At 41.5% G+C, this 27316-nt stretch overlaps 1 protein-coding gene across 4 annotated transcripts in view; it reads right to left on the reverse strand.

Annotated features, from left to right (window-relative positions):
* TENT4B (terminal nucleotidyltransferase 4B) overlaps positions 1-27316 on the reverse strand; it is a 74500-nt gene that overhangs the window by 11222 nt on the left and 35962 nt on the right. For 3 of the 4 annotated variants that reach the window (XM_075008738.1, XM_075008735.1, XM_075008739.1), the window contains exons 3-6: positions 23929-23975; positions 14968-15088; positions 13534-13641; positions 1293-1421 (exon numbers count right to left, since the gene is read on the reverse strand). In XM_075008738.1, the coding sequence (XP_074864839.1) occupies positions 1293-1421; positions 13534-13641; positions 14968-15088; positions 23929-23975 (405 nt within the window). The remainder of the gene's footprint in view (positions 1-1292; positions 1422-13533; positions 13642-14967; positions 15089-23928; positions 23976-27316) is intronic. The other variant, XM_075008736.1, reaches the window with a different exon arrangement.

Below are 27316 nucleotides of genomic sequence, written 5' to 3' on the forward strand. Positions count from 1 at the left end.
TATCATGGATGGGACCTGTTCTTTTCCTTATTATAACTGCTAAATTTCATAGGCGCAGACCCTTTCACTACTTCACAAATGCGATCGCTATCCTTTATAATGGTGCTTACGGTGGATTTCAATACGTCGAAATTACGCACCATGAACGACACTGTTTGACCCCTTCATATTGCCTCACTATCGCTATTTGCTGTTCTAAATCAATAGTTTTTCTCTTTCTTTTCTCACTACCCTTATCAGTAGCACTTTTCCTGTTACTTGCCATGATGGCCACAAGCAAACACGGAAAATACTGTGAAGGCAAAATGTATGAGTGAAAAATGTAAACATGCTGCCTGACCGCAAACACACAAACACAACATGCTACTGAGAACCAAAACAAAATAAGGGGGGGGGGGCAACATGTCAGTTGCCACCATGACTGAGCTGTAGTTCTCATACTACATTGCCCGCACTGTTCGAAAAACTAAATGTACCTGGTTCTCAACTCAAAAATATTATACAGTACAGTAATATGGGGTTAATGAGAGGCTGGTCATAAGTATGAATAGTTGTAAATCGATGTGTTCATAAGTTGGGAACCACCTGTATACTGCTATTTTCTGGAGTCAAGTACCATCAAAATACACTCTTCTCTGACACATTACAATGCCACCTGAATCTTCCTCATAACACAATGGAAGCATTACTACGTAATTTAGGCTAATCTTGTACAGCTGGCAAAGCTGTGTACCGAGAACATGAAACAGAGGAAAGCAAAAGAAGCAGAGAAGAGAATAAATTCTGCCAATATCTTAAGTATTAATACTTTTATTGGATCTTGGGGTTGTTAATATGAACAAACCATTTGTGCTTTACTACTTCTGACCATATGATGGTCAAATGTCTCAATGGGATACAGCTTTAAAATGCATTATTAGTGGGTACATTTTTATTCCATAGGAATTTTCAACTAATTTAATTCTTCACTGTTAATATTTCTGATATTGCATGAGCAGTAACATAAGCCTTGATTTGAAGAGCAATATTAAGTGGGCATGGACAGCAGTTATATTATTTTAATAATTCTAAACTGAGCTATTTTAATCTGCAACTAATTGAGCGACAAACCTACAATGCCATGATGCCATTTTTACAGTTACTTTTCAGAGCAGAATTATACTATAAATCCTTTCGAGGAAATATTTAAAACAAAAATTCATTTTAAATTAAAATGCTTAAGTAACTTTAAAAAAGCAAAAACAAAAAAAACTTTTCTGCCCTAATGTCATCAATAATCTCATTTAACTTACCTGAAGGAAGCTGACAGCCATTAAAAAGAGACTGTAAGAACCAATTCCACCTGTGAATACTTCATTAAGGTCCCTCTGCAACAGGAACTGTTTTAATACTAAAACTAGATATGGTAATACAGGATATTTCTGCAAAAGAACAACATGGATGTTAGGCTAATGTTGAACATAAGCACACATTTGCTACACTTCTCATAAATATTCAGACCAAGGTAAAAATATAAACAAAGACTCACTATACAAAATGGTAAAAGGACAATCTGTTAGCCTTTTTTTGGCTGTGTAATGGAGAAGAGGCAGACTTAAAGCAGTTTGCTCATCAGCAAAACAGTTTTTGCACATAAAGTGATAAAGGCGGAGGTCTTCCATTACTAGTATCTATTTCAGTTACTAAAATGGTGAAGAGGAAAGGAGCTGATTATTTTTGAAAGACTCACAGACATACTTCTTTTCTTATAAGATTAGACAATTTTGCACTGAGAACTCAGGGAAAGTTGGTCCAGTGTGTAGCAGGACACTTAACACATAACAGAGCTCCCCACTTCTCAGTTGATATTCAAAACAAACTGTGCCCTTAGATGTGCTTATCTTGGTATCTTTGGAGTCCAGGCTGTACCTCTCTGGTCTGGCACCTTCAGGACCTAACTGGTCCCAAACAGGGAATTTGCATCAATGGTAGTAAAGGGGCTGGCACTGACTGAGTGGGGACTGAGGTGAAAGGGAGGTGCTTGGGAGAAGCAGCAAGGTGGCTACAGAGTTCCATGCCTACCCTGACTCTTCCCCCTGAGTCCTCCATTTCCATTCCTCCCCGTCCTTCCTGACCTTGAGCTTTTTGCAGTGCTCCAGAAGATCTGGGAGGGTGGAGGAGAAGTTGTTGAGCGTGGGGTCCAGCTTTTCCCCATGAATGCTCCAGTTCAGGAGCACCCTGGGAATAACAGACCACAGATGTTGCTAGACTAAAGCCCAGACTACAGAGGTTGCACCTGCAGCTCACTGAAGTACCTATTAAATATAAAGTCATTAAATCTACAAACTATTTCAAAAAGGACAGTCACTTACCTGTGAGCAACTGAGGCTCTTAGAAGTGTTTTATATGCAAGGATCCAACTCTGAGTTTCTGGCTACCAGTTTGCTCTCTCCATGGAGCTGGGCTTCAGGGTCTTGTCTAAATAAGACTACAGGACTCCCCTCCCACAGCAGGCACCAGGTACCTGCAACTATTGAGTAGTGCTGGACAGAAGTATGTACTAAGTTTCAAGCTGCTGCCCTGCACTTTTTTTGAAATAAGAATATTCCTCAAGCATGCCAAGATAATTTGGGCCCTAGCAGAAGGTATTGTAATATGAGATGGTGGAGGCAATTAGTTTAGTTTACAGGAGATACAAATGCAATTCAATACCCATTTCATGAAAGCGTGTGGGTCATAACAGTCCATTCTCCAGACCTGTCCCCCAGTGCCACAAACAGCCTAGGTAACTTACAGAAATGGTTTGTAGCTGGCAAGCACCCACAAGACAGAATAATACAAAGTTTTCCTCCTCTAGGGAGTTTAATAAGTTTTTGTACCTGGATAGGGACACAGACACTGGAAGGTTTGTGTACTGATTCAAATGGAAGTCTGAAAACCATGTTTGGCAGGCCTGAGAGTTACCTTGTCTTTGTGAGGTTCTACCATTAACACCTGAATCTTACTCATCCTTTGAGCAGAGGTTACTGCTACTAAAAATGTTGTCTCATAAAAGGGTGGGATAAAGAGTATGAAACTAAAGCTTTAAAAGGGGTGGATTAATTAGGGCCAGGATACAACGTTTAGGTCCCAGGAAAGAGAAAAGTCCATTACTGGGGGAAATATATGAATCATACCTTTTCAAAAACTTAGACATAACTGAATGTCAGAATATACTGGAGAGTGCCAAGCATATATTGTGGCTAAATGAACCCAAATCAACTTGGCACAATGTCCCAAATGTTTCCAAGCCTCCAACAACAGGACTAGATGTCCAGGGATTGAAGATCACGTTGAACATCCCAGAGTGAAAAAAGTTTTTCCATTAGTCTTGTAAGAGCCTTTATGCTTTGAATATAATATCTTGTACCTTGTATAATATGGAGGAGCTCCTGCCTATAGCACTTAACCAGCTAGCATCCATGCAGTCAGATGTACAGACCAGGGTCCATGCAAATGATCCAAATACCAGAACTCACATTCCTTTCTGTATTAGCCTGCCATTGTCCCATCTTCTTCTTCTGGAGACTAGTAGGGTTATCAGGAAGGCATACAAACATTTCTTTCACTCAATCAGAAATGCATACAAAAGAGACCAATGTTCCCTAATTTTTATTTTTGGGACATTAGTTTACAGCCCAGATACAGCCCTTATACATGTTTTCTAGTCAACTTGAGAGGAGAAAGTTGTGATTACGCTATAGTAGCTAAGTGTCTATCAATTATAAATGTATGCTGTATGAAACTGCGCATACAGAGAGAAGTGATACTGTAAAGACTGATTAGTCGAGTGCAGTAGGGTATGCGTTAGGCCAGGGATCTGCAGCCTGAAGCTCTTTAAGGTCTTCTTTTTGGTTCCCAATGATATAATCGCAAAGATTTAAAAAAAAAAAAAAAAAAAAACACACACCCCTCCTGATGATTTTTGATCAATGGTGAACATCTAAAAATCCAAAAATGAACAACTGGTATCTAAACAGCAAACAATACGTGATCTCAAAATGCTGACTAACTCCCCTTAGCGTCCTCCAGAGAGAGAAGGTTCGGGAGTGAAAGTCACGAAACCAGCGATAAAAAGTTACACTTTAAATGCATGAGGAAATAGAATACATAAAAAGTTTGTGAATGTCCTGCAGTAAACATATATCATGTTACAAATCATTGAGTGTGCACTGTTCTTAAAACAGGGCTTATAAAAAGTATGGTTTGACATTATTTGTTAAGGACCATCTTGTATTCACATGCATTGCACCTCTTCAGTTACTGCATTTTTACTGAATCAGGAAAAAATGGCTCTTCTTGCTATTTTTGTTGCTGACCATTGCATTAGGCAGTGTCAATCACACTTTGAAGGTAGAGCGGCAGTAGAGCGGCAAGTAGGACGACTCTTTGACCTCCTGTGACAGTGTCGGGGTGGCCTTACAATGATGCTCCTCTCCACCAGGCTCAGCAGGAAAAAGGAGAGGTTACTTACTTTTGTGCAGTAACGATGGTTCTCCAAGATGTGTCCCTGCATACGTTCCACCTAGGTGTCAGTGTGCCTCAGCACCAGAGATTGGTATCCTCTTTGAGCAGTGCCCCTCCCTTCTGTGCCACACGTGCACACAGGCTGTCTCAAGCTGCTGCCACTCTGCTGGAGTGCATGTGTGGCACAGCCCTCCTCTGATCCTTTTCTACTTCAAGTTCCAAGACTCCAAGCAGGGGAGGGAACGGGAGGGCCGTGGAGAACCTGCAGGGACATATCTCGGAGAACCATCACTACTACATGAAAGTGAATTACCTCTCCTTCTCTGTCGAGTAGCCCCTGCAGGTGCTCTGGTTAGGTGACTCTGCAGCAGTACCTACTTGAAGAAGGTGGGTATTGGAGTCTTCATGTGGATTGATGCAAAACCGCAGCTGCCAAAGCAGTGGCAGGTATTGGCCCTTTTTGTAAAGCATAATATCATGCAAACATATAGTGTGAAGACCAAGTGGGCTCTCTATAGATGTCTATTAGAGGGACATTGCTCAGGAAGGCTGTTGTTGCAGCCATCACCCATGTGGAGTGGGCCCTAACAGTCTGTGGGTTGGATGTTTGCCTCCGAGTTGGTATGCAGTGCGCATGGAACCTGCTATCCACTTGGAAAGGCATTGTGCCAAAACAGCTGTTCCTGCATGAGGTCCTGACCACACTACCAAGAGCCTGACTTTCTAATTGATTTAGTTCTGTCAAGGTAGAATGCAATTGCACGTCTTGCAGCGAGTGTGTGTAATATGGCCTCCTCAGAGGAGGTGTGAGGCTTGGGAAAGTAAGAAGGTAAGTATATAGGGTCGTTTACATGAAAAGTAGATATGACCTTCGGGAGAAAGTTCAGGTGCAGCCTATGTATCACCTTGTCCTTGGTGAAAATGGTTAAAGGTGAGTCAGCCATGATGGCTACAAATTTCCCCAACCCCTCTGGCAGAAATTCTGACTACTAGGAATGCCACCTTCACAGAAACATTGAGGGGATTGTCATGACAAGAGGTTTGAATGGTGGTTTTGTAAGTGCAGCTAAACACTAAATTCAGGTCCCATGGTGGTAGTAGGGGGCCCAGGTTTTGGGTGCCCTTTTTGTAACCCTGTTAGGAAACACTTCACCATGGGGTGTGCGAAGAGAGAGGAAACATCTCCCAACTCATGGAAAGCCGTAATCGCAGCCAGATGAACTCTGATGGAACTAACAGAGAGGCCTGCATCGCTGAGGCCTATAATGTAATTGAGCAAGGTAGGTATGGGGGTGGTATCGGGATGTAAATTGTTGTGTTGTGCACCATTGTTGAAAGCATGCCCATTTCTTTTCATAGGTACTTCTGAGGGAGGGATGACATCTGTTTAAGAGGATATTTTTGACCCTGCTTGAACAGGTAAGTTCTTCATTTTGGAACCATAAGAAGCCATGCTGTGAGTTTCACCATCTTGATACTGAGGTGACATGTGCTGCTGTGTCAGAAGATTCAGCACCGTCGGAAGAGGGATCAGTTGATCTACCGATAGGTAAGGCAGGTACGGAAATCTAGGTTGTCTGGGCCAGGCTGGAGCCATTAATATTGCAGTGGCCCAACCCAACCTGATCTTGTTGATCACTCTGGTGATGAGCAAGATCTGAGAAAAGGCATAGAGAAGGCGGGCAGTCCAGTGAATTGTGAAGGCATCCCTTTGTGATCTCTTAACTAGTCCTGCCCTGGAGCAAAACCCGTGACAGTTGAGACTGAGGTGTTGCAAAGATGTCTATTGTTGGGAAACCCCATTTGTGGAAAATGGAAAGGAGTCAGTCAGTACTGATCTTCCATTTGTGCTGGTCTGAGAAATGCCTGCTCAGTCTGTCTGCCCTGATGTTCTGTTCTCCTAGTATGTACATAGCTGTCAAGGTTACCCAACTCCTGATGCACCAGTTCCAAAATCTGAGTGCTTCAGTACATTGACAGTGTGATCAGACACCCCCCTGCTGGTTGATATAAAACATAGCAGGTGTGCTGTCTATGAGGACACTGACAGTTATGCCTCTTATCAGAGGAAAAAAATGGGCACAAGGTTTTCAAAGGACCCTGAGCTCTAGGATATTGATATGGCAGGGGGCTGGACTCAATGACCTCCTGAGGTCCTTTCTAGCCCTAGGATTCTATGATATGGATGTAGCTCTCATGGTGGGCCCATATTCCCTGTATTGGCATTGTGCCATAGTGGGCTCCCCAAGCCCATGAGTGATGCATCTGTTGTTATAGTCACAGAAGGATCCGAGCGGTGGAAGGAATACCAGCCAGGAGGTTTGCTGAGGGTGTCCACCACTCTTGAGACTGCAGTATGAATGGAGGAAAAGAGAGACCCTTTGTCAAGCTGTGACAGGTTGGAGTGTAATTGCAAGCAAGCCAATGTTGCAAGCAGCGTACATGCAGTCTTGCAAATATGGCTACGAATGTTGTGGCAGCCATGTGCCCCAATAATTGGAGGCAGGTCCAAACCATGGTAAGAGGGGCCTGCTTGACTACACGGATGAGATTGCATATTGCTTGGAATCTGTGTAACAGTAAATAGGCTCTCACTGTGACTGAATCTTGCAGTGCTCCAATGAACTTTTTGTGCTGCATGGATCTTAAAATGGACTTTTGTAAGTTTATGAGGAGGCCAAGTCGGTAAACACATTCCCTGGTATTATTCATCATAAGGGTAGCTTGGTGACAAGTGAGACCCTTGATCAGGCAGTCACTAAGGTAAGGGAAAAATAACGTTTTGCCTTCTGAGGAATGCTATGACAACTGCAAGTGTCTATGAGAACACTCGAGGGGCCATAGAAAGTCCGAAAGGGAGAACCCTGTATTGGTAATTATCTTGGCCCACAACAAATCTGAGGAAGCTCCTGTGGGATGGGTGGACAGTCAGGTGGAAGTACACATCTTGGAGGTTGAGGGCTGAGAACCAACCCCCTTTGTCTAGTGCTGGAATGATAGTTTGCAAGGTTGCCATCTTGCACTCTGAGTTGAGAATTAATCTGTTTAGTTTGCTAAGGTCTAAGATAGGCCTCCATCCCCCTGATTTCTTGGTTTTAAGGAAATAGGTGGAACAGAAACCCTTGCCACAGTGTTTGCTGGGGACAGGTTCTATTGCCCCTAGAGCAAGTAATCTCTGCACCTCTGCTTGAAGAAGGGGCTCGTGAGATGTGTCCTTGAAGAGGGATAGGGTTGGGGATGGGGGTGATGGTTGTGAAAGAAATTGTACAGCCTTCTCTGATAATCTTTAAGACCCATTTATCTGATGTGATCTGGGCCCACTGATGGTAAAAGGGCCTTAAATGATAATGGAGGATAGCCATAGAATGCACTAGACTTGTGGCATGGTTGCTCTGACCCCCAACCAAACCTGCAAAATGTGTTGTTTTTGGGAGGTAGGGTGGGCTGCTGAGAACTGGCCCTGCTGTGCCCTCTTCCTGTTAGATCAATGATTGGCCTTTTTATCGTATGGCTTGTGTTGTGGTCTATAACAGGTATAGTTATGCTCCCTGGCTCTATGATAGGAAATGTACTTGTGCCTCTTGTTTTGTGGAGAGTACATTTCCAATGTGTGCAGTGTCACTCTGGAATCTTTCTTGGCATGTTACAAAAAAAAAAAAAAAAAAGTATCAGTGGCACTGGAGACTAACTTACTGGAGAATAACTGTTTCTTATCAAAGGGGAGGTCTTTCACCTTTGCTTGGATTTCACGTGGGATGCCAGATGTTTGTAGCCAAGCCACCCTGCACATAACTACTGCAGTGGCTGCCTGGAGGGCACTCTTTGCAACTGAGAGGCCCTCTTCAATAACAGACTGCAGGGTAGGGTGTTTATTATCTGGTAGGCCCTGAACTAAGTCCTGTAGTTTATTATAATTCGCTTGATCATAACTTGCTAAAAGAGCTGTATAGTTAGCTATGCAAAACTGCAGCGTAGCTGAGGAGTAAACTCCACAGCCGAAAGAATCTAACCTCTTATGCTCTTTATCTGTAGGTGTAGATTTAATCATAAATCCAAAGACGCATAGTTTAACAGAATCCACAACAAGGGAGTTTGGTTGTGGATGCGAAAAAAGAAAATCCATGTCCTATCTGCCCTACGATTCATCGGCAGGATAGAAGCTGGTTTTCTCCAAAAGAGCCTCAGAGGGCTCGAGGATAACCTTGTTAACAGACAGTGCTATTTTAGAAGGTGCAGATGGTTGTAATATAGTAAGCACTCAATATTATTTTTCCTGCACTTCCTGCAGGGGGACATCCTGGGATTGGGCTACCTTTTTGAACAGCTCTTGAAACTGCTTCAACTTGTCAGTAGAAGGAGAGGCAGAGATCTGAAACACTTGCTCATCCTGTCTAGATCTGGCTCCCTGGGATGAACCTTCAGAGTCTGACTAAAGTAATTCCTCAATTCCATTAGAAAGTGCCTGGGGATTACAGAAGGCGAGTTGGCAGGTGAGGAACGCACCGAAGTTATGGGAGGACACCTGGGCCTGTATTCCCCTTGAGGAGTAGTGCATCTGAAGTGATAAGCATGGGATGAGTGTGGATGGTATGCATACCATGCATCCGATAGATCCCACTGTGGTGGAAGCTGGTGTGTGGGGTATAACCACAGTTGGTTGGCCCAGATAGGGCAAGGCTGAAAAGGATGGTTTTTATATGAATGCTAGGAAGGAGATGAATGGGCTGATGAATGCCTGCCACCGCAGTCAAATATCGGTGAAGAAGAACGTGGGGTATTTTGTTAGGAGCTAGTACGCCCTTGCTCCATGGAGTGTGGTGAAGAAGTTAATGATGTGTAGGGTTGTGGGGATTTTTGGAGATGCCATGTTTTTTTGCTGTGCTTTTCTGATGTTGTCATGCAGGTTGTTCTAGCATGGTGGCAGAGGTAGTACAGTGTTGCCAGTGGAGACATGTAGCTTTCCAGAAGCCGATGCCTCAATGACACCCACTGATGTGGTGCACCAGGTCTCACCCTCAGATCTTGTGGTGGAGGGGGACCTGCATCTCTCCATGGCACGCTGAAGCTCTCATAGCTTGGCAGCCTTTGCGGGACAACAGAGCTACCCTGTCTGAGGGCTTTTCCTGCACTCATGTGTTATCTGGCTTATCCTGAATGACAGGGACTTTTGCCAGAGCAGTACCTTTAGTCACACTTCCCTTTCTTTCCATGCCAGCATACCCTGACAATGGGGGCATATGTTAGCATTACTGGTTTACCCAAGGCATTCTATGCAGGAGGTGTGACCATCAAATATAGGCAGAGCCCCTACATGAGTCACAGTTCTTCGTTGCTGCAGAGCTTGGCATTGTGGAGAGAGAGAAAGAGCTGCTTCTGTGGCGCTGCGACAGCTTGCATTTTTTTTTTTTTTTAAAGGAAAAACAAGATAAAAAGATGTAATTATAAAAACTATGAGGTAAGCGGGGAGGCTAACTAAGGATTTCTGATGTTTTTTTCAGGTAAGGAGAGGAGCTGCTCTGCATCCATCTTAGGCTGAGGATGGTAGAAAAGGAACTGAGGAGGGCTATGGTGCACGTGCACTTCTCAGAGCAGCGGCAGCTCAAGATGGCCAGTGCCCACGTGTGGAACAGGGCATGGAGGGGGCACTGCTCTAAAAGCGTTCCAATCTCCAGTGCTGGGGCATACTGACACTTAAGTGGAACACCTGCAGGGACTACTCAAGAGAGAACTGACTTATCCCTTGATGCCTGCACTGATTGTTTCCTACCTAGAGACAAAGCAGAAGTCCTTCTGATAGCTGTGGAGACCCAGGTACCAAAGGCGTAATCCTGGTTTCCTGGAGAGCAGATTAAATGTTTATCAGCAGCATAACCACATTTTGATTCACAATTCTTTGAGTCGGAAGTGTCCTTCATTGATTGCTCTGGTAGAAATAATTTCAAGTAACCATCTTAGGTTTCTATTTTCAAGAAACATCTACAGATGGAACACTTGTCAGGAATACCATCTTCTCCAACTCCTATACATTTTGGCATATACAGCTCACAGGAAGGGGATGAATTAAAGCTCAGGATTTGCTTCATCCATGAGGTCAATACTTCAGTATAGAGGAAGCTCAGATTTTCTACATAAGTTGGTATTTTCCATCAACAAGCTAATAGTACTAAACTAAAAACACATTAATCCTAACTCTAGTAGGGGAGAACTACAGGGTTCCAAGTGGACACAGCTGAGATCCATTGTTAAGTAAAGTTGTATCTGAGCCCTAGGAAGAGATGGAGTTTGAGGATGTGCTGGTCAGAGGTCAACCCCAGTTGACGCAACTGGCCAACTAATCCAGTCTTGTGCCCCCGTGGCACATGCACCCTTAAGAGTGTGATCCATGTAGACTAATACTTTACTCACAGAATAATTCTTCCAGTGGAAGATTGTGAACAGCTTTAGAACAGGTGTTTAGATACATTTCTAGGCTCTTTGCCTGGTATAAAGACAAGGCCCCTATCTAATAACAAGCACACATAACTTTACTAATTGAAATAGTATTGTGGAAGCCAATGAGGCTCTCGTATGCTTCATAATTAAGCGCATACCTAAGGGTTTGTAACACTGGAGCCTTAGGAAGTGAAGGGTAATGCTAACATTCTGGTCAGCTATTGAAACCCCTGAGGTCTGAAAAATATGGCTCATAATCTTGTACTACAGCAGAGCTAAACTGTGAATTTTTAACATGAAGGGTTAACTCCTGCTTACCGTACTCATACAAATAGACTATTCAACTCAGTAAAGGTAAGAATTTTGCTCTGAGGTTTTAACTATTCAACTATCGACGAGGTGGATGTGGGAATATCTATTATCGGACCAATTTCTGTTGTTGAGAGAAATCAGTTTTCAAGTTTACACGAGAATAAGACTGAAAGCTCGTCTCTCTCATCAACAGAAAAAGTTCAATAAAAAGATATTCTCTCACTTAAACTTGTTTCTCTAACATCACAGGAACAGCATGGTTACAGCACCACATACAAAAATACTTAAGTTTAGTCTCTGCAGAAGTATCCACTTCACCAGTTGCCATGGTTAACAAATTTTGACTAAAGAAATAAAATAAAAATCAAAGCAGTTACCGTTAGAGAAGGAATAAGCGATACTCAATAGCTTTGTCTACATGTGCCTCCTCCTTTCAGAGGGAGCATGTTAATGAGCCACTTCAGAAGATGCTAATGAAGAGTCAACATGAATATGCAGAGCTTTATTAGCATAATGGCAGCTACGTGTGATTCGAAAGTGCCGCCTTTGGAACACCACCACCTGTGTAAAAGGGGGCCTTTCAAAAGGACCCCCCTGACTTCAAAAGCCCCTTCTCCCTGTTTGGTTTTAGGAAGAAAGCGCCATTTACACAGGCGGTGGCATTTCAAAATCAGCACTTTCGAAAAACAGGCAGCCACCATTATGTTAATGAGGCACTGCACATTCAGGTCAGCACCTCATTAACATCTTCTGCAGTGCCTCATTAACATGCCCCCTCCAAAAGGAGGGGGCATGTGTAGACACAGCTAAAGAGACTGAAGTGTCTCTCTCTTTGTAACTACATAGAAGAGATAGGACAAACTAGGAGGGCTTTTGGGGTTTGCGGGGGCGTTTTTTGGCCTTCCCAAAAGACTTACCAGGTATGTCTAAAAGTCTGATTAAAAGAAAAGGGGAGAGGAAGTAAGCTCAAATATTTTTGTGCAAGGTTTTAATATACAAGCCTATTAAGCCTACCAGTTAGTCTACAGAATAAATCAAAACCAAAAAATAAAGGCAATAAGTTTGTTCTCATAATTTTTATTACTTAAAATGTTATTTTTACTTAAAAAACTAAAGCCAATTTTACTCATAGTATATAAGCCTGCCAATTATTTTGGCTTCCTGTACTAAGCTATGATATTAATCATTGCCAGGAGGACTGACTAGAATAACTGAAGTTGTTAAGAACTGTCACTGGTATCATATTTTAAAGAATGCTTCATATTTACGTTAAGCTGTATAACTACAAACTGATTCCCATAATCCCCTACATGCACGCTAAGCTTTACTTGGGAATTTGCTACCAAACTGTTGACTTTTTTCTTCGTACATGCAGAATCCATTAGAAGCAAAATGTATGCTTTCTTAAATTTTGTTGAGTCTGAACAGTGTATGAGATATGGTTACTGCAAATACTTCAATGGTGACTACTTGTACTCTACCATCTACAAATGTCTGACATATGTACATACCTAGAAAAAGAAAAGGAGTGTTTGATTTGTTGTTAATAAAGGGGAAACAAAAATAGGAGCACATTTAAGATCACAGTTTGGAACAGAGTGCAGATGTAACTGCTGCAAGTCTGTTTCCAAATTGGCAATGTATAAATGTCTCTATATTATACCGCTCTATCTTTGATTAAGAAAGACTGGTTATGTGCTGTCTGAGGTCAGGTCTACATTAGACCTTAAAGCTGATTGTAGATATACAATTCCAGCCACAGAAATTGTGTCGGTGGAATTGACTTTTCTACAATTGACTTACATGGCTGTCCTCACTGAGGGAGGTCGATGGGAGAAACTCTCCCGTTGACCTACTTTACTCTTCGTGAGACTGAGGCATACAAGGGTCGGCAGTTGACCCCGATAGTTCAATTTCATGTGTTCCCACTAGGTGCATGAAATCGAATCCCAGAAGATTGAACCTGACTGGGTTGATCTTCTGGGTAGTAAAGACATACCTGGAGTAATAAAGAAACTGAACTTTCGTTAAAACAAAACACTCAAAATTGATGCTAATGCACTCTCTCTTGCAAACACATAATTAGAATTTCTCTGTATGTTTTCCATGAATATTTAATTCCAGATTGTTTAAACAGCAACATGTTCATCACTGTTTTGAGCCCTAACAGCAGCTATATTTTGGTATCAAACTGAAAGAAGCAGTGTTAGAATATTTGATTCTGCATTTTACTTTAGCCCATCCCTATTGCAAGTTAATAACCAATGTACATCTCCATAGTGTTAGCATAAAACATCATCTAACCTTGATAAAATCTCTGATGAGTTGGGCTGCTTTAACTCCATTCTGTACATTAAAGCTGATATCAACTTTTACTTCAGTGAAAGAATCTGTCAGTTTTATAATAGGTACCTGACAAAAGAGCAAGAAATAAAAGTTAATATTTAGCTACTTATTAATTTTCCAAGATACACTTGGCTTAATTAATAAAATATAAATGTGCACATACCTACACTAGCAAACGTGAATGGTTTTATAAATTTGTAGAAGGAAATTAGTGAGTGAAAAAGGAGAGAAAGATTACAGGAGAACTGCAAATTTAAGATCTTGCCCATTTTTATATGTATAATTTAATTGGGAATTTTTAAAAAATTCATACTGACACGATTTTCAGTTTAAAATCTGAGATGTATAACATTGCTCTGAAAGTTTTTAAAAAGTTGTAAGGCAAGTAATTGTGACATCAAAACAGTACAATTTCTAGTGACAAACATGGGAGGGAGACAGATGTTCAACAATCAATCAAAGATCCTTGACTTCAAGCGCACATTCTTAATGAGAAGAGGAAAGAGACATCCAGTGTAGAGTTACACTGCCCACTAATTCTGGGTCTCTCACTCACAGTTGTGCTAATCCTCCTTTACATCCACACACAAGTCAATCTCACTTGACTTCTGTGTGCTTGCTGGCACACCATGTCCTAGAACATTGCTAAGGGGACAGGTCAGAGCCCAAGTTTTGCTGTGGCTTGGGGTCCATGCTCTGCTGTTTTGCAGTGGGAATGCAACTGAAGTCACAGAGTCAGAAGGCCTGCAGAGTGACGCATGGATGTGAGACCCAGGTCCAGTAACTGTAAGCCCAGTTTTACAATGCAGCATGGAAGCTTAAGACCATGTTCATGAACACCCACTACACAAGGCAGGGTCCACAGACCCAGGTTTGCAATGCAGTTTAGACAAACCCACAAATAGTACAGCACATCTGTCCATGAATTTTAAATATTTACAAAACATGTTATTTAGTGACAGTTTTATATTTTTTATAAATTGGATTGGATTTTGAACATCACTAAGCAAAATCAGAGAACAGGTTGCACGTCCGTGGTCTGGCACCCTCAGCACCATACCTGGAAAGGTTAAATCCCCCTGGTCCCTGGCCCCCGCAACAGGCCCTCCACATGCAGCTCCCTTGCCTTCTAGCCCTGGCTCACCACTGCAGCCAGCCCCTGGCTGCCAGCCCCTGTGGTGCTGCCAGGAGACACTGCCTCCAGCCCCAGCCCTATGGGGCTGCCAGGAGGTGGGCTGGGCATGCCATCCTCACTCAGCTCTCTGGTCCAGAAGCATCTCCGGTCCTGCCAGATGAGGGATGTCACCAGATGAGAGAGTGCTAATTTTAGGAGACACAATGTGTACTTTTCACAGTAGAAATATACTTTAAGAAACTAAAGAGAAGACTTACAGTTGCTTTGTCTAGAACCTTTACTGAATCTTCATCCGCTACATTGTGCTTTCTAAGAGCCTCTTCCAGGGTCCACAGAGGCAAAGTCTCCCATTTTCCAAATACGACTAAATCAATATCACTGAAATTGAAAGGGAATGTAAACAGCAGAGTTAAAATACATATTGATGCTACATTTGGGCTGCTTTTAAAAGTAGATAACAGGAGAAACACCAAGAGAAAGTAAAGTTAGTAAAACAGTACACTAAGTTGTCTTAAGCAGGAAGATAAGAATTAGAATACAACAGATGGTAATATATCTTTTGTTGGACCAACTTCTGTTGGTGAAAGAGAAAAGCTTTTGAACTCCACAGAGCTCTTCTTCAGGTGACCTCAGGCTTCAGATGGGCTCAAAGTTGTTTCTTTTATTAAGAGGTTGGACTAATAAAATATATTACTTGACCCACTCTTTCGTCTCTCATAGCCTGGGACCAAAACAGTTACAACACTGTAAATATACTAAAAATCAGACAGCAAGCCACCATCTGGACAATTTGATAATGTGAAGTGGGACAGATGAAGCCACCCTTCCCAATAAAGAACAATGAAAATAAAAGTGTTCAGAAGAGCAATGATCTGTTAACGTATGACAACAGTTGAGGTAATGAGGACATTAAATCAGAATAAATTCTAAATATATAGAATAACCTTGAAAGAGGAAAGCAGTTTCTTTCAGCCCTATTCTGAATGAAACTGACTGCCCCACATCCACCACCCTCAATGAACTAAGAAATATCAAAAATTTTCACCAAGAGAGATTACGCACCTATTCACTAAACAACATCAAAGCAGGATATTGAAAAGATTAAGTAGCTATTTGAAGTGTTCTAACTAACACTAACTTCCGACTATGCCTGGGTAGTTTTCCCTTGAATTTGAAAATAACAAGTGCTGATTAGAATTAACATTCAGAGCACCCTTTTGCTAAAGGAAACAGAGGAGATCCATAGGAGTCCAGTTTGAGCTGTAGATGAGGTTTGCAGGATGATTATTCTCTGATGTGTGCATTAAAAGGACTGGATCCATAAACAAAGAACTACTTGTTAACCATCCAGTATTAGATTACAAGTTGGAGAAAAACAATTATTTCTTTGTGCGCATGAACGATCAGTGTTCTCAGAAAGAACAGATTTCAGTGGCATTAAGGATGGTGTCCATCTACTGGCAATCACAGCCTTTGTGAACAGTTTAATAGAAATTTTAGGGGTGCCTCAGTGGGGTCCAAGAGAAATTTAACCGATCTTCACAGGCCCCCGTTAGGTGCTGCCCCTCCCTCCCCCGCAAGATTACTCACTTAGAGCTGCATGAGCCACTACAGGCTGAAGTTGGGCCGTGCGAGCCTCCTGGGGCTTAAGCTGTGCTGCGGCTGGAGCATCCGCTGCACAAGCCACCCTGGGCTGAAGCCATGCCACACTAGCTGCCCCATTGCTGGAGCCTGCCAGGGCCAGAGGAGCAGTCTCCGCTGCTGCTGCCACACGCCTATCCCACTATGTGGTGGGGCGCATGTGCAGAGCAGCTGGAGGGGCACCCCACATGTGCAGCTCTCCTGAGCTGCATATCGCCACACTACACTGCCCCATTTGCCACTTGTGGTGAATGGGGAGTATATCGGACACTGCAGGCCTACACAATTATGCAATTTTATTAGGGTCCAAAAGAGTCTTTAAAATTTAAAAACAGGAAACCACTTTTGGAGGTTTTGAAGGAGCTAAGATAAATATTTTGGTTTATAGTTTAAAGTCTGCTTTCCAATCACACAATAGACTAGCCTGATTTAGGTAAAGAGAGAGGAATTCAGGCCTTGACAGACTGGCAACAGAGGCACCATTAAGAGAGAGCTGAAGGCTGCCCTGAATTTTTTATCCGGGTCTACTCACCCTAGGCCCAGATAGCTGCAACACAGCCTAAATGTAATTACATTAAGAATCTGGAAACAGAGCAGCACATCCTTTGCAGAAGAGAGTTTGTTTATAAACAGAGGCAGAATGATCAAAATAACAAAAGATTTGTCATTAAAGTAAACTAAGGATCATCAGATGATCCCAAAAGCATTCACAGGTATTTTACTCAAAAGATAGCAAAGAAAGGGAATAAATGGTTAGAATGAAGAGAAGTCTGTACTGGGACCCATGCTGTTCAACACATTCATAAACGGTTTGGAAAAAAAGGGTAAAATTTGCCGATCACACAAAATTTATTCCAGATAGTTAAGTTCAAAGCAGACTGTGCAGAATTACAAAGGGATTTCACCAAACTGAGTGACTGGGCAGCACAATAGCAGATGAAATTCAGTGTTGATAAATGCAGAGTAACACACATGGCAAAATATAATCCTGAAAAAAAAAAATCACATAAAATGAAGGGGTCTAAATAAGCTGAATCCATCAATAAAGAAGGAAGACATCTGAATTGGAGTTCATTCTCAAGTTCAATACTTTACACCTCGGCCTCAACAAACACATCAATTACCTTAGTAACAGAGAGGAAGCCGTGCTAGTCTATATACTATCAAAACAAAAAGCGGTCAAGTAGCACTTTAAAGACTAGCAAAATAGTTTATTAGGTGAGCTTTCGTGGGACATACACACTTCTTCAGACCATAGCCAGACCAGAACAGACTCAATATTTAAGGCACAGAGAACCAAAACCAGTAAGTAAGGAGGACAAATCAGAAAAAGATAATCAAGGTGAGCAAATCAGAGAGTGGAGCGGTGGGCGGGGGGAGGTCAAGAATTAGATTGAGCCAAGTATGCAGACGAGCCCCTATAGTGACTCAGAAAGTTCCCATCACGATTTAAACCATGTGTTAATGTGTCGAATTTGAATATAAAAGCCAGCTCAGCTGTTTCTCTTTCCAGAATGGTGCCATAATTCCTCTTCAGTAACACACATACCTTTAGGTCATTAACAGAATGACCCATTCCATTAAAATGTTGACTAACTGGTTTGTGGATGTGGAGTGTTTTGTAGTAACAGAGAGTAAGCCATGCTAGTCTATACACTATCTCTCTGTCTTAAATATTGAGTCTGTTCTGGTCTGGCTATGGTCTGAAGAAGTGGGTCTGTCCCACGAAAGCTCACCTAATAAACCATTTTGCTAGTCTTTAAAGTGCTACTTGACTGCTTTTTGTTTGAGTGTTTTGATGTCTGTTTTGTGCCCATCGACCCTTTGTCTAAGGGAGTTACAAGTCCGTCCAATATACAAAGCATCTGGGCATTGTTGGCACATGATGGCATATATAATGTTAGTAGAGGAGCATGAGATAGTGCCCGTGATTCTGTGAGTAACCTGGTTAGGTCCAGTGATGGTATTTCCAGAGAAGATATGCGGACAAAGCTGGCAGCGGGCTTTGTTGCAGGGAAAGGTTCCAGGACTGGTGTTCCTGGGGTAGAGACTGTGGCTGTTAGTGAGGATCCTCATGAGGTTGTCTGTAGGAGAGAACAGGCATGTCACCCAGGGCGTTCTGGAGTGTAGCATCCTGATTAAGAATAGGTTGTAGGTCTTTAATAATTCGTTGCAGTGGTCTGAGTCGGGGGCTGTAGGTGATGACCAGTGGTGTTCTGTTCTTGGCTTTTTTGGGCCGATCTTGGAGTAGCTGGTCTCTGGGTATGCGTCTGGCCCTGTGGATTTGTTTTTTTACTTCTCCTGGTGGGTAATTCAGGTTTATGCATATTTGGTAAAGTTCTTGTAGTTTTTGGTCTCTGTCAGTTGGATCAGAGCAAATGCAATTGTACCTAAGAGCTTGACTGTAAACAATGGATCTAGTCACGTGTGCAGGATGGAAACTAGAAGGGTGTAGATAAGTATAGCGATCAGTAGGTTTTTGGTACAGTGTGGTACTGATCAGGCCATCCTTGATTAGTACTGTAGTGTCCAGGAAATGTCTCTCCTGCATGTTGTAATCGAGGCATAAGTTGATGGTGGGGTGTAGATTGTTAAAGTCTCTGTGGAAGTCTTCTAGAGCCTCTGTACCATGGGTCCAAGGACAGTTTCCCCATCTTTGATATTCTGTGATCCCATGCTGCCCACTCAACTTAATAGACACTTGCAGTAAGTAATTTTCTTCCTCTTCTTCCCTCCCTCCTGTCATATGTAGCCAATTCATCAGCTTTTATTTCATTTTTTTTCCTACCCCTCTGTTTCTCTTCTCCTCAGTTCTCATTTATCAGAATTTCCCAGATCTGAAGCAGTTCCACAAAAGCTCATCACCTAACAAATTATTTTGTTAATCTTTAAAGTGCTACAGGACTGCTGTTTTGTTTTGTGACGATACAGACTAACATGGCTAGGTCTCTGATTATCCATCAACTAAGAGATCTGAAAGCCATTGTGGACAGTCGTCTGAAAATATCTGCCCCATTTATAGTGACAATAAAAAAAACCCTACACTATTGGGACTCATTAGGAAAGGGTTAGATAATAACACAGAAAATATCATATTGCCATATTGCTATAGAAATCTGGTACATCTACATATTGAATATTGTGTGCAGATTTGATCGCCCCCATCACAAAAAAGATAAAAGAGAAGGGAAACGGAAGTTAGAAGTACTGACCACATTCCACATAAGGCTAGACTAAAAAGACAGACTTTTCAGTTTTGGAAAAAAGATGATTAAGGGGGAAATATGACAGATAATATCATGAATGATAGGGAATAACTGAATAAGGAAGTGTTATTTACTCCCTCAAACAACACAAGAACTAGGAATCACTCAATGAAATTAATAGGCAGCAGATATAAAACAAGGTATTTTTTCCATTGTAAACGTGTGGAACTATGTCACAGGATGTTGGAAAGGCCGAGATTCCCACAGGGTTCAAAAAAAGAATTAGTTACGGTCCCTCAATGGCTATTAGCCAATGAGCGCAGAGATCCAACACCATGTTCTGTATAGTAACAGAGAGGGAGCCGTGCTAGTCTATACACTATCAAAACAAAAAGCAGTCAACTAGCACTTTAAAGACCAGCAAAATAATTTATTAGGTGAGCTTTCGTGGGACAGACCCACTTCTCCAGACCACTTCAGGTCTAAAGAAGTGGGTCTGTCCCACAAAAGCTCATCACCTAATAAATTATTTTGCTGGTCTTTAAAGTGCTACTTGACTGCTTTTTGTTTTGACTTGTTCTGTATGTCACTCCCCTCTGATTGCCAGAAGCTGGGAATAGGTGATAAGGCTCACTCAATGGCTATCTGTTGTGTTAACTCCTTCTGAAGCACCTGGCATTTGCTACTGTCAGAAGACAAGATGGCTAGATGGACCTTTGATCTAACCCAAAAGGGCCATTTTTATTTTCGCATTTATGAACACACAGTTGTATCTGTCCCTTGCTGTAGCCCACTAGACTCCACTTCCCCTCCCAGAGCTGAGATGGAACCCAGGAATTCTGATGGGGTCTCTCTCTCTCTAACTCTCTGCAGCTAGTAACAAAGAAGAATATATATTAAAATTGACAGGGCTTTCCTCAGACATGCACAGCATATGCAGCTGTAGAGGGCACCACTAAATCTGGAGCACCAAGTGGTGCCATATTGCATATGGTCTAGGGACTGGCTCTGGCAGCTACAAACCACAGGTACCCCCCAGCTTACTCTACCCCCAGTCACACATACACACACACAGGCTTTGCACTGGCTCCAGCACCCCACACACCCCAGCCAGCCCCTGTAGATTCTGTGTCCACCCCCTGCTCACCAGGTAATGGCAGGCAATGTGACAGCATGGGCTGGAGGACTCCACAGTAGCAGGGGCAGCTGGAGAAAAGCGACATTTTGCCCTTCAAAGTGCCACTTCTCTCTGGCCAGCAACAAGTAAGTCTCCCTCCCTGCACTGCCCTGCTCCAGAGTTGCCAACTCTTCCAGACCGAACACTATTGTAGCAAACTGCCTCCGATCTGAGGAGATCTGGCAACGCCCTGTCCCCCACAGTTTCTGCCTCTGCAGCCCTCACACACTGGGGAATGGTGGGAATTGCCAGTACTGGGTTGCACAGGGCACTGCATAGGGACTGCCTCAAATATTTTAAACCTGACATTTTCCCTTAAGTGACGTGCCACAAGATATCAGAACACATTATTATTATTAGAGCTGAGCAGCTCCAATATTTGTCCTTCCTTTATATAGGAATTAGACACAGGGCTCCTGTCAGGTAATTGCTAAATTATCTGCTAGAAAACTGGAGTTTTCAAGTGCCTAAATAGCCTCTGGGATCACAGTTAAAATTACTTTCCCCTCCCCATCCAAAAATCAGAAATGGCACCCTGATTGGCAAAGCAGAATAGGTAAACTACTGGGGGGATGGGAATACTGGGGAAATATACCTTTTTTCAGACATTATTCTCCTGCAGATTTTAGACTTCTGCTCATTTACAGAAACCACGCTAGGAACATAAGGATTTGTACTCAGACAGCCAGTGTTAGCAACAGCCAGGTTTCATATCAGTCCAATTATATACCACAGAACTAACCAGAACAAGCAGGATTTAGCACATTTCAGAAAGCTATAGTTGGAACTTGCTTTTAAAAACATTCTCTTCTTGATATGGTGCAAAACACTGTTCTGGTCTGAACTACCCTTGAACCTAATTCAATGCTACACTCATTGCTTATGCCACTTGGCAGCTGGACAGAATTTTTCTAGTGTGCACCAGCCAGAGAGAGAAATATTAACAGCCATGAGAACACATATTACCCGCAGCACAACTTAAGCTGACTCCATCACATGCGCAATAAGCACCTACTTAGTCCTCAGCACTAAAATAATTGGATATCCAAGGGATTCTCTTTCAGAATAATAGAATCAGAAATCACCAGCAAAGGGTGTTTAACAGGCAAACCTCAGCTCTAGGCAAACTGCATAACTAGAGGCGAAACACAGACTGAAGAGACACAGTATATCATGCTAACCTAAATTCTGTTTTATTAAATCAAATACTGGAAGCCTTGGAATTATTATGAAGAGCATGGCAGGCAAGCTCCAGAGCAGCAACACTGCCACTAAATGCAGAAGGCAGGCAGGACAGAAGCACCTCTTAGTACTACACAAAGTATTGAGACAGATTTCAATTACATTCTTACAACTGAGTTTTGATAGTGAATAAAAACTAACTTTACACATTTTAATCAAAATCTGAACCGCTGACGGGCTCAGAATGTGAAACCTTAAAACAAGAGCAATAAAGGGGTTAAATCTATTACGCATGTGGATAATGATGAATATATTTCTGGCATTGTCAGCACCTAATCTATTTTGATTAATCCAAGTAGTCTGAAGAAGGAAGGCAGCCAAATCTAAGGAGGGAACATGTTATCTTCAAGACCTATGCTTCTGAGAAGCCGAAGAGTCAGAAATTTAGCAACTCGGTTTGATTTCTTTCTTGCTGCTCAATAAGTCAAAGCCAATATATGAAGAATTTTCTTTAATTTGATCCTTAATTTTAATTAAGCATTCTTCTTCTATGAGGAGATGAAAAACAATTACAAACAGAATAATTTTGTAGTCAGGTTTGAGAATCAACTAATAATGTATTCTGAAATGTTTTCTGGGAAATGTACATTTTCAAGGGCTTTAAAGCAACATATTAGCCACAGCCTATGAATTGCTTATACGACTTCATCCAGTAACCTTTATTAGAGTTGAAGCTTCCTTATTATTTCACCATTTTTAACTGGCAAAATTATTTCAAATTCCTACATAAAACAACTTAAGTGATCTCATGGTGAGCTTTTCTTTAGATGGAAATTAGTAATGGATTTAGCTAAGTCCACAGTTAGCTACATTAGATTTGTCAGTGATAGACACTTGAATGGGATTAAAAAGACATGCTTCGTTTTCAACGTCTGATTAGTGTGGATGTTAATAGCTTTAAGAGTTCTTTTAGTTGAAGCAGTTTGCCAAAAAAAGAAAGCCTATTTATAAAATAAAAGATAAAATATATGGAGATACACATCTCAGAGCTGGAAGGAATCCAGTCCCCTGCCCTCTTGGTGAGACCAAGCACCATCCCCGAGAGATTTTTTTTTTAAATCTATTTGCCCCAGATCCCTAAATAGTCTCCTCAAGGATTGAACTCACAACCCTTGGTTTAAGCAGGCAAATGCTCCAACCACTGAGCTATCCCTCCCACCAAAGAGCTTTTGCACATCAGACAAATGTGATAACCACTGCACTACAGAAGGCTCATTTTATATTATAAAAAGAGAAGCCTGGATTCTTAAAAAGACTTTATTCTCCTGTCTAAGTGGACAAAAATATCAACCAAACTGACTTCATAATATTCTAATGTTTTAATTTCTTATTCCAGAAATTGAATTCAGACTCTCTTTTAATAAAATAAAGTAGCTTAATACTTCACCTCAAAAGTCAGGTTTAAATGGTATCACATGCTGGAAAAAATTCAAGTGAAGTGGGAGATACTTAAGATTTTACTTTGATTTAATCTTGTAATGAGGCTGAATTACAAAATTAAGTCTATTCTTGGTAATATTATCAGGGAGTCAATTTTTAAATTATTACATGAAGGATCTAAACAGGTGTGTGTGTCCTATTTCATTCTTTACACTTTCACAATGTATTGTCTTGGGAAGGCTGAATAAAAAGTATAATACTTACTATTAGGCTTGAGCAGTTTTCAGATTTAGTCCAGTATTTTAAAGCAGGGGACAGTCTTTTAAAAAGATTATCTTAAACGTCACTGAAATTGGTACTCTACAAAAATACCTGCATACACATCAGCGTCACATATAGATTTATACGAAATACTTAAGTTAGTAATTAGGAAGAGAATAAGACAACATTTGCATATTACATCCCAAGAATATTATTCTACCACAGGGCACATAAATTTAACCTATACCAGTGCGGGATGAACATAAACAGAAGAGCAAGAGACTTCAAAACACATAGGAAAAAGTACTAACCTAGTAGGTAGATATAAACCAGTTTTAAAACTTCCAAATATCTGCACCTGTAACAGAGAAATAAGGCATCAGAGTGCATCTTTTAAACTGCTGAACAATTATCTACTGTGTGACTAAAAGTCTGACTATTGCTACCCTCTGCTGGTAGTTTAAGGTGTTACTGAAATGTTTAACAGGACCATAAAAACAGGAATTTCGGCAAATTCAAGTATTTAGATCTCTAACTTTAGAAGATTAGAAGTAGAGCAATGTACCAAAAATACTGAATTTGTGTTGGCCAATTTAAATAGACTTCAGCTTACTACTTCCCATCTTGTGTCCAACTATGATATTGTCATAATTACGTAGTACACAAAGTATGCAGCATCAACTGTTCCAAATGTGGAGGACTGTATAGTTCCTATGTAAAAGTTAACAATAATGTGACAAGTTTTTCCCCGAATTTCATTGTGGGACAACTTTTGTTTACACAACAATAGTAAGATTTGATGTTCACTTTGTCAAATTCTTTTAAATGACTTCACTTAAAAACAAACAAACAAACAAACAAAAAAAACCCCACAGACACTAAACGTTGTTCATTTTCAGTGTAATTAAAGCCTCTCTTCTGGTGGATGGGGAGGTGTGCCAAGAACAATTCTCACTTTCAAGGAATGTTTCCTTCTAAGCACAACCCCCTCAAGTAAGAGAGCAAAATGACTATTGCCAAAGTCTATAAATAAAGTTACAGTTTAAGAAGCATAGTGTTACCCATCACCTTTTTAACCCTTTCCTGAATGCAGGGAAGCACAGAAGGTATGTCCAGGTCTTGTTTTGAAGTTTAATTCATGGGGACATGTTTTACTATTTGTGCACATAACTGGCATCAACAATTGTGTATTTTGGTGTCAAAATATACAATAAACACTTACATCTTAGTTCATTTAAATTCAAATTACATTGTAACTTCACATCTGAGACTTAGAGTTGAAAAACATATACACCTGCCCCCAGTTTAATAGGAACAGTACCAGCTAGAGCCAAGGACAGAAACAAAGCATCACTTCAGCTTCCTTTCCTAGTAAAACACCCAGCACTAACATCCTGCATGCAGGAGAGACAATATAAGCAGGAGCAAGTGCTGAGGTACAAAATGGGTGTATGTGGGAAGACATACGCCATGTGACCCTCCTCCAACTTGTCCAGGAAAGTGCTGGGACAGCCCACCCCTGCCTCAGACCTTGCCTCTCCCTGCTCCAGACTCTCCCCTACCCTTGCTCTTCCCCACCTCTTCTTCCCAACCAATGAGGCCAGGTAGACTAGCAGGACTGAGGGTGGGAGCTGCATGAGCACCAAAGGTCTCTCTCCCCATCCCACAAACACAGACATCAGAAGCACATTAAGAGGGGCAATGTGGCTTCATCTCACTCTGCTCCCTTGGTCACGTCACTGCACTTTGCCCTGGTGACACGGGGGCAGTCCTGCACCCTCCACCAGGAGAACAAAGAGAGGTGGAGCTGCGTTGCTTTGCTTCCTCTGCCCCTGCTGATGAGTGCAGGGGGGCCAGACCCCTGCTGCAGAAACCAGGTCCCTCAGGGGCTCTGGGTCCACTGGCTGTGGGCCAGCCCCTCCCCACCTAGAATGTAATTTAGAAATCCAGTATATGGAGTGATTTTACTGCAGTAATGCTTTATTTAAAATTAAACAACAGTTTAAATTTGAAAGCACATTTTACAACAACTACAACAATAATGTGAGTCACGAGTGACAGCATTGTACTATTATCTATACTACTGTTGTCCCTGTGCAGTAACCAACATTCACCTTTTGGATGATACTAGACAATGAAGCTGGAGTCTAAATCATTCACGCCAATTACAGACTTTACCAGTGAGTTTAAAATACTTTTGGGTTACACAGTTCTATAAAATATGGAAATGTGGAAAAATTCCTAAGTATGAGTTTAAAGAAACGGCACAAGCATGTTGGAACACAAAAAGAGGGTCTGTAACTATGTTAGGAACAAGACAACCATGAAGAAAAGCAGAGTTAATAATTAATGACATCAAGAAGGGTAAAGTGATTAATGCCTATTTTGTTTCAGTCTTCACTAAAAAAAAAAGTTAAATGTGACCTGATATTGAACACAATAGTAACAAGAAAGGGGAAGGTACACAACCAGATTATAGAATATTTTGCTGAACTAGAATTATTCAAGTCAGATAGACTTGAAGAAATTCATCCTACAGTACTTATGGATCTAGCTGAAACAACCTCAATCATTCAGTTACTGAAGAGATCTCCATACAATAGTACAGGGGGAAACACAGAGCCTATCTTTAAAAAAGGTAAATAAAGATCTAAGTAATTACAGACTAGCTAACCTAACATCAACATTTGGAAAGTTTCTGTTTAAAAAACCCAACCCAAGATGAAAGGTTAAAAAACTGAGCATGTCTTGAGTTAGGAAAGCTGAGGGGAAATAAGCTTGAGGAGGTCTGGCTCAAAAACGGTTTGCAGCTCTCAGGTTTCCTAACGAAAACTAGAGGTCTAAGGCTTGACAACGAAGAGGATTCTGGGTTTTTGTTTTATACCCGATATAAAGGTCACTCTCCTTTATTGCTAATGTTACTGAGAAGGATATTTTTTATGTGGGCAGCAGCATCTTTGAGGATCAGGATGAAAGCGACATGGATGGATATTGTGGCCTGAGAAATCCTAACACTGGAACACCACACCTACTTCTGGATAGCTACCATACTCGCAAAGAGCTGCTTTTAGATCTAGTGTCCTTTTTCCACCAGTGTCCTTGGAAAAACTGACAAAGCCATCTCTTTTCAAGGGGAAATCCTCCACCTTTGCTTTTGTTTCTGGATGACACATTAGGAACTGAAACAAATATAATGCCAGACACGTTGCTGAAGTTACTGCCATTGCAGTTATGCTGGAGGAATTAAATAGAATTCACAGAACATGCTTTACAAGGAGTTCTTCCTCAGAAAAATCAGGGCATCAGCTAACAGCCTTTGATCCTTCAGGAATGGATTTTGCAAATGCCATCATCTTTTCAACAAGATGACTTCTGGAAGTGTGCCATAACTGCTTGATAATTTGACACTTATGCCCAAGGTTGCGGATGAAAATATATTTCTACCCAAGATGTATGTATTAGGGGTGGGCGCGGAAGTTGCATCTGCTTTAGCTAGATGCAGGAGTAGATTCTCTTGCTGGTGGTAAGCATTGCTCACTCACGGCATATAATCCTATTCCTGGAAGGGTGAGTAAGGTTATAGAGACAGTTTTCTGTAATGGGATGCAATACATCTTCCATTGTCAGAGTAGTTGCCATTCAGTCAACTAACTCTTGGAAAGAGAAGTTACTCACTGTAGTAACGGTGGTTCTTCGAGA

Source organism: Carettochelys insculpta, chromosome 14, assembly GCF_033958435.1.
Source record: "Carettochelys insculpta isolate YL-2023 chromosome 14, ASM3395843v1, whole genome shotgun sequence".
Classification (NCBI taxonomy): domain Eukaryota; kingdom Metazoa; phylum Chordata; order Testudines; family Carettochelyidae; genus Carettochelys; species Carettochelys insculpta.